Source organism: Nannobrachium achirus (assembly GCF_963921795.1).
Source record: "Nannobrachium achirus genome assembly, chromosome: 20".
NCBI lineage: Eukaryota > Metazoa > Chordata > Actinopteri > Myctophiformes > Myctophidae > Nannobrachium > Nannobrachium achirus.
In genome coordinates, this window is record NC_137827.1 from 52,365,756 (window position 1) to 52,379,829 (window position 14,074).

The 14,074-nt window shown below is 42.1% G+C and overlaps 2 protein-coding genes across 2 annotated transcripts in view; one reads left to right on the forward strand and one right to left on the reverse strand.

The window, feature by feature from the left end:
• The window catches only part of vrk1 (VRK serine/threonine kinase 1), a 28,136-nt gene extending 14,923 nt beyond the window's left edge, over positions 1-13,213 (reverse strand). Inside the window, exons 1-6 of the mRNA XM_080750786.1 lie at positions 13,131-13,213; positions 10,449-10,608; positions 8,517-8,572; positions 6,351-6,420; positions 2,521-2,608; positions 456-564 (exon numbers count right to left, since the gene is read on the reverse strand). Coding sequence (XP_080606912.1) covers positions 456-564; positions 2,521-2,608; positions 6,351-6,420; positions 8,517-8,572; positions 10,449-10,608 — 483 coding nt within the window. The 5' untranslated portion in view covers positions 13,131-13,213. The remainder of the gene's footprint in view (positions 1-455; positions 565-2,520; positions 2,609-6,350; positions 6,421-8,516; positions 8,573-10,448; positions 10,609-13,130) is intronic.
• A 279-nt stretch (positions 13,214-13,492) lies between these two features.
• LOC308306236 (NEDD8-conjugating enzyme Ubc12-like) lies at positions 13,493-13,984 on the forward strand (the record flags this gene model as incomplete). Its single annotated transcript, XM_080751135.1, has 1 exon — positions 13,493-13,984. The coding sequence occupies one exon, from the start codon at positions 13,493-13,495 to the stop codon at positions 13,982-13,984; it is 492 nt and encodes a 163-aa protein (XP_080607261.1).
• Positions 13,985-14,074: the final 90 nt, after the last annotated feature.

A 14,074-nucleotide genomic window follows, 5' to 3' on the forward strand; every position in this document is an offset into this window, starting at 1 on the left:
ATTCAGCTCAATAACGAGTCGCTTACTCTTGTGCGCAATGCCCAAAGACAGGTAGTGTATGCCAGTGGTTTTCAACCATTTCAGGCCGTGACCCCCGAAATAATCATGACGAGCACTAAGAGTAAAGGAATTTTGTATAACACAGTTTTATTGTGAAAATAGCCGATCTACATGCTCACAACGCCTCGTGTTGCGAGGCTATTCTCACAATTTCTGCCTCTAATAATTGACAATTTGGCCAATGTTTAATGTGTCATTTCAGAGGTATTAACAAAATCAATAACCAAAGACAATGCATAGCTATTTTTTCCAGGACCTTCCAGGACCCTTTTTGATCAATTCCAAAACTTTTCCAGTACTGGAAAAAAATATGTTTCTAATTTCAAAATATTTCCAGGAATTTCATGACCGTGGGAACCCTGTCATCATTGTTAAAAAAAAAAAAAGGAACCAACCAGACGCAGCCCAAGCTGCAGGACCAGTTTTCTGGGGAACCTCCCCCCGCTCTGTACAAACTTCTTCTGCAGGTCAGTGCCACACCTGTCCATGACCATGAACCTGTACCTGGATGTAGGGTGGAGGAAATGGTTGATCACAAGCCAGGTCTGAGGAGTCACACCACAAACATGATTTATACCAGTGGCTCTCAACCTTGAAAATCATAAATGTGTTTCGCAGCATTTTCAGATCCTGTTTATTCCCATTTAGGGCCTAGAATTATTGAATGCTTTAACCAGTGGAAAAATAGCAGATATACAAGCTCACAGCGCGGCGAGCTTGTAGATCTGCTATTTTTGCAAAAAGTCGTGAAAATGTGTGCATATCTTTGAATGTATGTATTTTTCAAAGCGAACGTTTGTAAATCAAATTTTGCTTCTGGGTGGTCCCTGGAACTAAATATTTTGAGATGGGGGTCCAGTGGGTCCACGGCCAAATAAATAGAATTTTGGGGGTCCTTCACATGAAAAGGTTTGAGAACCACTGACATAGTAGTCTCTCAAGAACAGACTAACTGAACTCCAGTGAAGTGAAAAGGACCTTTTCTTTGACGATGGCTGGCTAGATTGCTGACGTAGAAACAGAGGTTTTTCTAAAAATCTTCAATTCAAAATTCAAAAGACACTTATAGAATCGTGTCAAAATTCTAATTACATTTTCACGATTTTTCAAAAATAGCAGATCTACAAGCTCGCAGGGCGGCACTCGGTGCCGCGCTGTGAGCTTGTATATCTGCTATTTTTCAATAGTTAAAGCATAAAATAATGATACACAATAATGTGTACCCGTTCTGAATGGGTTATGATCAATCGATTGATTGTGTTCCAGCTTAGATCAATGGAACTCGCGTGGAGTACTTCAAGTTCCTATTCATCGGTATCATAATAAAAACGTATTTTCATTTCAACTTTATATATTCATGATGATATATAAAGATATATAAAGTTGGAACCTTTCATTTCAACTTTATATATCATGTTTTTCCTTCCTTTTTTTAAATCGTAGTGTTTTTTTTTTCCCCCAAACATTTGGGAACCCACTTGTGTCACCCCTGCGAACATAGGCAATCTACAGACTCACAAAGCGTCGCCGTGCGACACGTTGAGACCTCTGGTTTCGGTGCACGACCAAATATAAATCTGTTCCGACTACAGTTAGCCCTATTCACGGCCCGCCCACTCAGCATCCCCCTGGTGCTGAAGTCACGTTTTGAAGGGTAAAACCCTGCTAAAAGCCCATAGAGTTAAAGTTGTACCATGTAACTTTTTTTATAAAACAAATCTTAAAATGGTCCTAGCTGTTAAATCGCTAAAGTTTTAGAACCCCCACTCCGTTATTTTCAGCTTCTAAAGCCTTCTCTTTATATGTTTTCTATGATCCCTGCCCGGGACCGGTTTTCGCGGAAAAATTTGCGTCATCACACTACCGGCCAATCACAGCGAGGGTTATACACTGCCGGCCAATCACAGCGCAGAACATACACTGCCGGGCTCTCTGGTGGGTTTAGGAAACACGCCTTCAGGAAGTACACTGCAGTGTTTACACTGGAGGAGTCTAGCATGTAACTCTCCAACCGCTGCTCGTAGAAGGACACGGGAGACCTCATTGAAAGCGTCTCGGCGAGGCGAGGCGGACGCGGTGGTCTGACGGCCCGGTCCGCGAGCGAAAAACGGACGAAAAAAGCAAACGCGACCGCGGTTTGCTATACTGCTACAGACCACCAGTTGAGCAACTTACACAGTATAGCTTTAACACAGAAATCGCAAATTTAATGCAATTTCCGAATAGTAAAGTATAAAATACGGCCAGCATGATCAAGAACACAAGAGAGTAAAAGGCACAAAGCATTATAATTTACTTTACCGTTCGAAATAATGATTTGTTGGCTTTAAGTCCAGCTATTTCTGTTATAGTTTCCCCTTCTAAACTGACGTTTGCTTAGTGGGCGCGCCTGTGAATAGGGCTAGTTCTTCCATGGTCCTTAATTACTCAATAACGGAGATAAAAAGAAGAGCGACTTACTTCTTCCCTCCTTTCTCATGCTGACCAGAGCCCCAGTACTTTGGAACACCCAGATGTTTCAGCTTATGAGACCTGGTCCAACTCTCAACTGAAGAACGGGGGAGGAAACAATTAAATACAAATAAAATCAACTATTGTATGCAACAACAAAAAAGGTTATTGATATTTATTTAAAAAAAACACACTCACACTATAGATAACAGACTGAGGGTTTGACTGCGGCAGTCTGCTTTGCTTCTTTGCACTTTAATATTATTTTAAAATATATCTACTAACTATTAATTTAACAAATTCTTCTACACCATGGTAACAATGCCCAACTGACATCACTGTCTGACATCACTACAGTGCCCCAAATTTGGAGATGACATCACAGACTGTCCTGGACACGGAACATCGAATATGGGCATAAAAGAGTGCGAGCCAGACGGACGGATACATCGGTTATTGCACAACTGGACATCGGTGGTGGCTATTATGCCCAACGGCCACCGGGTCTGGGTTCTTCAACATTACTTCCGAGACTCCTATATTCAATCCCTCATCGAACACCCCCTCACGCTCAATTTGGATTTTCTTTTTTACGTCTGAAAGCGTGTCGACACTTCCTCCAAACTACTGTGAATCAGAGCGCAGGGTAAATAAAGCTAGATAAAAGTGGCTGGTGGTGAGAGTGGTGGAGCTGGTGGGTGACGACGCCGCTGACACTCAATGCAATAAGTGTTTAACCCATTTAGGCCTAGAATTATTGAATGCTTTAACCAGTGAAAAATAGCAGATATACAAGCTCACAGCGCGGCACAGAGTGCTGCGCTGCGAGCTTGTAGATCTGCAATTTTTTTTGAAAAGTCGTGAAAATGTGAGCAAATCAAAGCGAACATTTGCAACTCAGATTTTGCTTCTGGGGGGTCCCTGGAACTAGATATTTTGAGATGGGTGTCCGTGGCCAAATAAATATAATTTTGGGGGTCCTTCACGTGAAAAGGTTTGAGAACCACTGACACAGTAGTCTCTCAAGAACAGACTCAACTGAGCTCCAGTTAAGTGAAAAGGACCTTTTCTTTGACGATGGCTGGCCAGATTGCTGACATAGAAACATACAGTAGGTTTTTCAAAAAAACCTTAGAAGGATTCAAAAGACACTTATAGAATCGGGTCAAAATTCTAATTTTCACGATTTTTCAAAAATAGCAGATCTACAAGCTCGCAGCGCGGCACTCGGTGCCGCGCTGTGAGCTTGTATATCTGCTATTTTTCAATAGTTAAAGCATAAAATAATGATACACAATATGTACCCGTTCGAAATGGGTTTAATTCCACAGGGGTGGAGGGGGTGGTGGGGGGTGTGTATATACGGGAGGCACGGCCGCGAGCTAATCTGCTGGCGGGACAAATATTTACCAACAACGCGCACATTCTGCCATGAATAAAATATGAGTCTTTGGTTCCTTAGTAATATAACAGTTAATTGTCAGGAGAGATTGACATTTGGATTGTTATTATATAAAATGCAAAGCCGTGGCCTCGGGGCAGAATGGCAGCGCCACCACGAGCACAGCGTTTGGGGAGGATGGGGGGATGTTGTCCTCCTCCGCAAGGGCTCCTCCGTGGCCAAGCTAAGAGTTATTCTTCTTGTTCGTTTTTTTTTTTTTTTTAGTTTTTTTAATTAAGAAAGTTTGCAGCGGCGGTGAGAGACTGCGCTGTGTTTTCGAGTGATCCCGAGACTTTGTTTGCTCACTTTAATGAGTGTGCCTTTGTATGTGCGTGCGTGTACTTGTATTGCCATACTTGTGAGCAGGCACGTGCACACACAGACAGACAGCCCCTGCCCTTTTATCTGTCTGTAAAAAGCGCCCTCTCCAGACCATGCATGCAGTTTTTACTAGGGCTGTCACGATATGACATTTTACATGACGATTAATTGTCACTCAAATAATTGGCGATTAACGATTTAATTGTGTTTTTGTCGTTGATAATTACATTTCTGTATGGCTTTTAGGCTTTGAAGTGGCACATGGTAGATGTGACACATAACCTAAATATACAAAGAAATTACTGAGATATTTGACAACTTACTACTTAAAAAATAACTTTGATAGTGGAAATAGCCGATCTACAAGCTCACAACGCGTCGCGATGCGACGCGTTGTGAGCTTGTAGATCTGCTATTTCCACTATGTTTTACTCTTTTTTAAATATATGAATGTTTTTCAACATGGAAACGATTATGACGATTATGAAAAATAATCACGATTATGTCAAATAATCACGATTTGACGATTATGTAATAATTGTGACAGCCCTAGTTTTTACTATGGTGAAAGAAATGCAAATGCCCTCTTTTGATGCCATATACTGAAGGCAGCATTCAAGCCTTGTCCAAACTCTCCTGAACTTGAATGCAGCATCTTATGTTGAAGGAATTGCCCTCTCTGTGTAGAAATCCATGCCGTTACGCCACATCTCCAGAATTGACTTGATTATGCTTAGTTTAGTGTGGTATCAAGCACCAAAGATAGACGACCTCGGGGCTCACAACGCGTTGCAGCTTGGAGGTCTGCTATTCTCGATATTTGGGTCCTTTTAGAGATTTCAGCCCCTGCCTCTCTAACATTCTCTGCACGTCCCTGCTTGTGAGGGTCGAATGTCCCCTTAAAGTATAGTAGAATTTGAGAAATAAGACATTGTGAGAGCAATTCCCTGGTCCTAAAAAAAAGGTGGATGCACATCTCAAAGGTTGGCCCTCAAAAGAGACATGGCTGTTTTGCGGTTAAGGTTAAAAACAGCAAAATAAAAATGGTAAAACGATGTAGGTAATGGTAAAATGGTAACGATACATCGGTTTTCATTTCAGCGATCCAACTACGTCATTATGTACAACATATCGTATCGTGCAATCGAAAATCATATAAAAAAAAAGATTTAAAGGACCACTTCACCTCTGGGTACTTCAGCTAAGTGGCCTAGTGGTTTGAGTGTCCGCCCTGAGACTGGGAGATCGGGGTTCAAACCCCGGTCGGGTCATACCAAAGACAAAAAAAATGGGACGCAGTGCCTCCCTGCTTGGCACTCAGCATCAAGGGTTGGATTGGGGGTAAGTCATTGCGACATACTAGCGTCATGTCCAGGGGGTGTACTTGTACATCAAGCTGCCTCACGCTACAGAAACAGGAGATAGGCTCCTGCCCCATGAGCCTCATGGCTCGGCCGAGTCATATGGGACTCATGGCTCGGCAACGCTTACTTCACCTCTGGGACAACCAGATCTTATTGTATTGTTGTTTAGGACACGATCAACACTGGTCACTGGTCATATGATGCAAAATGCATCATATGACCAGTTGTTGTTGCATGCTGAAATACTAAAATATCTCAAAACACAGATTGAACACTAAAAATAACTCAGGATTGTGTTGATCGTGTCCCAAACAACAATAAAATAAGATCTAGTTGTCCCAGAGGTGAAGTGGTCCTTTAATTACTTCACATTCCGTTCCATATCACCATATTATACATTTGGGGCAAACCTGTCAAGGTGTGAGTTTGTCCATATTTGGTCAAATAAAATGTCCATGTATTTACAAGTGAATTATCGAGTTTACTCCTTTATACCCATATTCCCATAAAAGACAAATAGACAAATCCATACATTTCCGACAAATATCATTTTTGGCTAAATAGTAGTTACTGTATCGCGTTTAGATTGTTGTATTGTATCGCTATAAATGAACGACAACCATGTATCATGATGCGCATCATAGTTGAAATGTATCTGGCCACTGTAAAATGGCATTTATGAAACTGCAGTCGAAAGAGAGAGAGAGACATACTCAGATCAGGCTTGGCAGCTCTCATGTAGAACTTGAGCTCAGAGAACAGTGGGCCGCTCTCGTTGGGCTCCTGTGGTGGAGACATAAGGAGAGGCCATCAGCTAACATTTATCGTTGCTCTCAGGGAGGCATATTCTAACTTTTTGTTTGTTCAACATTTTCAGGCCAAGGACCCCTTAGTTGAGGGAGAGATGAAGCAGGGACCTCCACAACCTTTTCATAGATTCCATATAGTTTCATTGTTTGACAGCACAATCATCAGTGTATTTTGGATTTATGTCAATTTGTGTTTTCAGATATTTCTCTGTGCTTAGTCTGCTCTTTTCCCCCTCTACTCCAAAACCTTTTTGCCGAAAATAGCCACTATTTTTGGCTACAGTTCTCCGAATATGGACACTAGGGTTCAAGTTGTTCATATAAAAAGGATTGGAAGATTTGGAGGACCTCCTGTAGTAACTCTGAGGACTCCCTAGGAGTCCCGGACCCCCTGTTGAAGACCCCTGCCCTACTTGATCATGATGCAAGAAGGTCACACAAAAGTATCAGATCCACAGATTTTTTCATTTGAATCCGTTTTGGACATAATATGAGGTTACCAAATCAACACACATTTATTTTCCTTTCCAACGACATAAAGCCTAGCATCCCTGCTCTGGCCATGTCACCGTAGCTGAACATTCGCGACAAAAGAGCTGACCTACAAGCTAACAACACTCCACGTTGCGTTGACTTTTGAGCTTGTAGATCAGCTATTTTCTGCAAAGAAATGTTGTGACGACATTTTGTCCACAAGCAAAAAAAGGTTGGTGGTTTGCAGGGGCAGAGCTATTCTTTTCTGTGGGTTATAATAAAACAACAACAAAGGAATGCATAGCAGTGGTGAAAGTAGAAGAGTCGTACCTCTAAATATCAGGCCATTTATTTTTTATATAACAAATGTAAGGGCTGGGTTTACAAGCAGCACTGCAGCAAGCACCAGTCAGTGTTAACACCAGCTTACAGAATTGTTTAGGCACACTGCCAAACACCTAATTACGGCTAAATATGATTTCAGAGAAATAGCTCCAGGCACTACTTAACATTTAGCCGCACGTGAGCTTTGACAATCACCCAAATCTGTTCATTCACACAGTGTAGGTGTGTCAGTGATGGCATTGTAGTTCTGGAGGAACACGACCGACATATGGACTACGACCCCCAGCTGCAAGAACCTTGACTCCGGTTTCTCCCCCGAGATTTCTTTCCTCCACAGCAGGGGTCTTCAACAGGGGGTCTGGGACCCCTAGGGGGTCCTCAGGGTTACTACAGGGGGTCCTCCAAATCTTCCAATCCATCATTTTTATATTAACCACTTGAACCCTAGTGTCCATATCCTGACAACTGTATCCAAAAATAGCAGATCTACAAGCTCACAACGCCTCGCACTGCGACCTGCGAGGCGTTTTGAGCTTGTAGGTCAGCAAAGAGGTTTGGTGTAGCGTGGAAAAAGAGCTGACTATACAGTGTAAAAGGTCACGTTTATTAGGTAATGACGGCACAAGTGGTTAAATATCTGAAACACAACATGACATGAATCCAAAATACACTGATGGTTGTGCTGTCAAACGATGAAACTATATGGAAACTATGAAAAAGGTTGTAGGGGTCCCTGCTTCATCTCTCTCTCAACTAAGGGGTCCTTGGCCTGAAAACATTGAATACCTCTGTATTATGACCCCCAGCTGCGAGTTCTTTCCTCCACAGCAAAATAAATACATAAATAAACAAAATAAATAAATAGTACAAATGGAATAATTTGCCAACTCGTCTAAGCTTTTATAGGCAAAATGAAGAAAACTAAAAGTAATACACATGTTGAAAACAGGTTTGATGTAGCTCTGTAAAAGTGATTTTTCACTGGCAAGGTTTAGGTCTATGAAACTTCTTGAAAAGGTAAGGAGGCTTTTATAGGCAAAATGAATTAAGAAAACATTAAAATAAAAGTAATGCACATATTGAGAACAAGGTTATTGCAGCTCCGTAAAAGTTATTTTTCGCTGGCATCGTTTAGGTCTAGCCAACTTCTTAAAAAGCTTTATTCCCTCATCAACTATGTATTTTTCTTTGGCAACGTGCATATCTAAGCAAACAGGGAGATGTGAATTGGTGCAGTTAGTTTAGTCTTACCACTTTGATCACATACGGAGCATCAGCCCCTACAGCTTTCACCGAATTTTCATCAGCTGCAAAATAACAAACAGAAAAGGATTGAGGACATCTTTAATGAAGTGTGGGTTATACAATCTACTGCACAGTAAAACTACAGTATTTTCTGGACTATAAGGTGCACCTGACTATAAGGCACACTGTCAATGAATGGTCTATTTTCAAACTGTTTTTTATTTTTGTTAAAATAAGTGTTAAATAACTATAATCTGGTAGTAAGTCATTGCTATACAGCAGGGGTCAGCAACCCTTTTTGAAATGAAGTGCCATGTCTTTATTTTCTAAAAACTAGTGTGCCATGTCAACATATATCTGAATGACACGCCATGATTTTGATTGTCAGGACAGTGTTGTACCAATCATTAGACTATAATCCACCCATCTCCCCGACTCCCTCCCCAGGCAGAGTTCAGAGTTTTAATGAATGTAGAATTATCTGAAGGATGTAATTTGCTGTAGGTGACTTCATTTAACTGACCACGTTTAAAGGAGTAGTTCACCCCCAAAATGACTTTTTTTCTATTGATTACTAATGCCATGGAGAGTAGAGTTCAATAATATTTTTTGGTTTTTGTCACATTCCTAAGACAAAAATTTGATTTGAGTAAATTTACCCCCATTGATTCCGGATGGTGACCCGTTTCGAAACGGGTCACCATCCGAAATGAATGGGGGTAAATTTATTGTTATCACATTTTTGTCTTAGGAATGCGACAAAAAATAAAAAATATTATTGAACTCTACTCTCCATGGCATTAGTAATAAATAGAAAAAAAGTCATTTTGGGGGTGAACTACTCCTTTAAAGAATTATTTGGTTTTAAAATAAATGAAAGATCCTCTCTCTCACACTTCTGCCAGTGTGCCAGTGATCACCCTCCTCTGTTCCAATGTTGGCACCCGTGCCTAAGCTTGCCTACCCCTGCTATACAGTGTCTGTTCAGTAACAGGGGTCTCTCCAGGTAGTTAGTAAACGGAAAATACATTTTCAGGTCAGGAAAGCAACCTAGGACACTATCAAATCGAAGCTAATAAATGGTTACTCTTCTAATTGGATGAAATTCGAGACTGAGACTGCTGTTACTGAACAAACACTCTTATCTAATAGCAATGATCACATTAGATCACATGTTAGAATAGAATAGACTTCATTTGCCATGTGCACGAGTGCATAAGACAATCTGGAGCTACATCACATGGTAACATGGCAGAGGGGGCCGCGCTACATTCCGAAATGCTGCCATTCCGACATCGACTTCTAATTGTCTGAGTGGTGGCACTTCCATAGAGGTTGGGGTTAGGTATAGTGTCGGAATGGGGGGGGGATGTTGGAATGGTGGGATGCACCCCATGGCAGAATGGTCAGTCGCACACACACAGCTCAGACTCATGACAATGCATGGTTGTGGTACAACAGTGGCACGCACAGAAAATAGCACTGTAGCCAGCTACAGTGCTATTTCTAAGCAGACCCAGCAAGCTAAGCAAGCTCAGAACATGCCAGAGTTGCAAGCTTGTATATCAGCTATGTTCGGCACTCGACACCAGCATATGTCAAAGTATGAATCAGGCTTTTGCCCGGCCTGAAACAAACCTTTTCTCAAGATAAGGTAGGAAGGAATGGTATTTGTCGACCTTTGGAAAGGTTTGTACACGTTTTCAAAACTTTTAGTATGTTTGAGTATACCATCAGCCTGGTACTTTCAGATTAAAATGTTTTTTTTTACGAATTACAAGCATTTTCAATGCTTTCCAGTACCTGTAGATATTTTTTTTAAATCATAAGATGTACGTTATCCATGAATGCAGATAAGAATGGCCATGTATCATCTAAAAAAAGGCATTTAGCTTTCAAGCAGTACAAGATCAACTATCCACCAGCTCCATTACTTACCCAAATAGAGTAGGCCAAAGCCCCCTTGACCGATGGGTGCACCGAGCTTCCAGGATTTCTTCGCCATATCCTTGAGGACCTCTCCAGGTGGAAACTCCTCTGCCAGCTTCCTCTTAGGAGGGGCCCTGGGCTTCCCTGCTGCCTTGGCTTTAGGAGGCATCTGAGACACACGGAGGAGCCATCTGATCAATCTACAGCACTGTTTACCAAATACTACTGGGTCGGGACCCATTTGTGGGTTGTGGACACATTTTATGGATCCCTATATTTTTAATGGGTCCCTACATTTTTTGTTTCCTATATTCTGTCAAAAGATTGAGAAAAAAAAAAAAAAAATCTTCCAAAAGCTAAGTTTCATGAATAAAAAAAATAAACAATGATTGATTTATCTAAGTAATTTAATCAATAAATGAAATAGAAATCTAATAAATTCCAAAAGAAAAAATAGAAAATATTTTTTTTAAGAAGTAGTGAACATAGCTGATCTACAAGCTCACAGCGCGGTGCAAAGCAACCCGTTGTGAGCTTGTAGATGTGCTGTGTTCAGAGAATGTAAATGTATACAAAGTCTATTTATCTGTCACTGAGTGACAACATGACATCAATAGCCACTGCTTTTCTTTCATAAAGTTCATAACCAACGTGGCATACATTGCTCGTATTTTATTAGAAATGCTTGCCTTTGTTATTTTTTATATAAAGCACATTGAATCACTTTAGTTTAAAAGTGCTTTACAAATAAACTTGCCTTGAGCCGTTTCTTGAAACATGAACTCGCTTTTTTTAACGCATGTAAAGACATGTAAGACATGCATTAAAGTATACCTCAAAAAAGCTGTTGGGCATGTTTACATTGGGGTCCTTCTTTACAGCTAAGTGTGGCTCATGCCGTCGTAAACTAATATAGCACAGGGGTCCTCACGGGAGTTCTAGGGGGTCCCCAGCTAAATGACAGATAGTTAGGAAGAACCAAATGGACCCTTGGACCTCTGTAACTCAGAGAGTGTACAAATGGAACCAATGTGTACACTCTGTGTACTCTCAGAGTTAAATTAATAATGATTTTATAATGTAAATTGGGGTCTCAGAAATGACAAATTGCAGAGGTCCTTGAAATTAAAATGTTTGAGAATCACTGCTAGAGCCAGAAAGAAATGTTCTCTTATATGGGGGTCCCTGAAATATATTTTCAAATGGGGGTCCGCTGGGCTAATAACTAAGTGTCAATTTGTTGGTCCACTGACATGGAAAAAAGTTTGACAACCACTGCTGTACGCCTTGTTGTTGGTTCCCATTCCATGTGTAACTAGTGTGATCCGGTCTACAGCCCGCCCACCAAGAAACTGCATCCTGTCATTTACAAACAAACCCACCAACACAAGAACATGAGGTACTTCCGTATCCGCTAAATTCTGTCCAGACCGGATGTGCAAGCTGGAAAGGCGAAATGGATCCCAGCCTAGCTTGTAGACGATAAACAAGCACTTTAACCGTACAATAAACGAGAACTAATACAACTGCATCTGTTTATTTAGAGTCAATAAAAGACGGAGAGACGTGAGTTCACGTTACAACCAACATGCTATAAGTAAACTAGACACAAACTACCAGCAGCTAACGTTAGCCTAGCTATCTAACGTTAGCTCTGGTCCATAACCTTACATTTAACATTGCAAGGTCTCCCCTTAACTCTGACAGCGTACAAATGGAACCAAATGGACCCATTTGTATATTGTTAGAGTTACAGACTTGTATGGTTCAATTTAGACCCCCAAAGGAACTCGCAAAGTCCATGAAATCCACTTTGAGAATCACTGCCTTAGGAGTTCTCCTTAACGCGATGTCAACGATTAGCCTTTGCGCTCACAGCCGCTGCTCAGCCTCTTGTCTGTGGTAATAATAAACAATAGACTTTCGCTACTCACCAAAACAAAGACGGTTCCAAGATGTTGAAAGCCTACTTTCCTTAGTGGCAACACTCTGAGCCCCCCACCTCACGTCTAAAATACACTTTTTGGCCAGAAAAGAAAATATGTCACTGGAGTTTTCAGCTACTCCACACCGCCCTCTACAGGTCTTGTCAGTAGAAGATTCCATTGAGCAGATTTTGCCTTCCGTCGAAATATTGTCTTTTCGGGGTAAAAAGTGTATTTTACACGTGAGGTAGGGGGTTCAGACTGTTCCCACTATGGGAAGTAGGCTTTCAACTCCGTAAAACCGTCTTTGTTTTGGTGAATAGCAAAAGCGTATCGTATATTTTGACTACAGACGAGAGGGTGCGCAGCCTCTCCTGCGGAGCAAGGGCTCATCAGTGACATAGCGTTAAGCAGAACGCTATGGACCAGAGTGTTAGCATCAGAGGCGTAAACTGGGTATGGCAAGCTATGGCAGCTGCCATACCTTGGCTACAGGGAGGAAAACAATAAAATGTCCTGTGATCGTGCCTGTTGCTAAGGTATGGCAACATGGTGTCTTGCACGCGCGCCCACCAGTCATGTTGCCATACCTTAGCTTTTGCTGAACTGACGCCACTGGTTAGCATAGCTAACGTTAGCCACCAGGCTCCGACCGACGCCAGTTAAAAGTGACGCCGCAACAACACGTCCGTGAATTGAGAACAGAGTCGCATCAATACAACGCTGTAATGTAACGGATAGGACACATAAAAAGTGAAATGCAAACCTTTGCTTTTTTTGGTGTCACCAGCTTACTTCCTACACAGCTTCACCAAACTTCCCGCAAAACTCTCCAAAACTCAACGGAACGAAGCGCCGTCACGACTCGTTCGATGTTATTGGTCAACTGTCACTGACGTCACCGGGCGCGCTCACGTCAACTACCGCTGACGTATCCTACCTCTGACGTAATCTTCGTAATAAAACAGCGGTACTCCGTCAGTTTCCCTTCTGCAGCAGGACTCAGGATAATTTTTAAAGGAAGGGACTTAAATATAAACACCTAAGCCTACTTGTAATTATTATCATTCAAAGGAAGGGACTTAATTATAACACATAAAGCCTTCTTAATTATTATTATCCTGAAACATGTTTAAGCTGGCTACTCTTTCGGCCAAGCCGGCAAGGGCCAACGCTTCCAAGGCGAAGGCGGCCCATCTCCGAGTCCAGAAGGACATCAGCGAGTTGACCAAGTCGAAGACCTGGAGCCTGGACTTCTCCGACGTCAACGACCTGCTCAACAGCAGACTCACCCTCTCGCCGGACGAGGGTTTCTACAAGGGCGGCAGATTCACCTTCAGCTTCAAGGTGGGACTGAGTTACCCGCACGAGCCGCCCAAGGTGAAGTGCGAGACCAAGGTGTATCACCCCAACATCGACCTCGACGGAAACATTTGCCTGAACATCCTGCGGGAGGACTGGAAGCCCGTGTTGACGCTAAATTGCATCATCATTGGTCTACACTTTCTGTTCCTGGCGCCTAACCCCGACGACCCGCTGAACAAGGAGGCGGCAGAGATGCTGAAGACCAACAAGAAGGAGTTTGAGAGGAACGTGCAGCGGTTTCTGAACGCTAGATAGTGCCTCGCCCCCCCCCTTCTTCACCCTACCAGTCGCCCCCCAATACCATCACACCCGCCAGCCAACCAACAATCAAAAACACAACCTTAT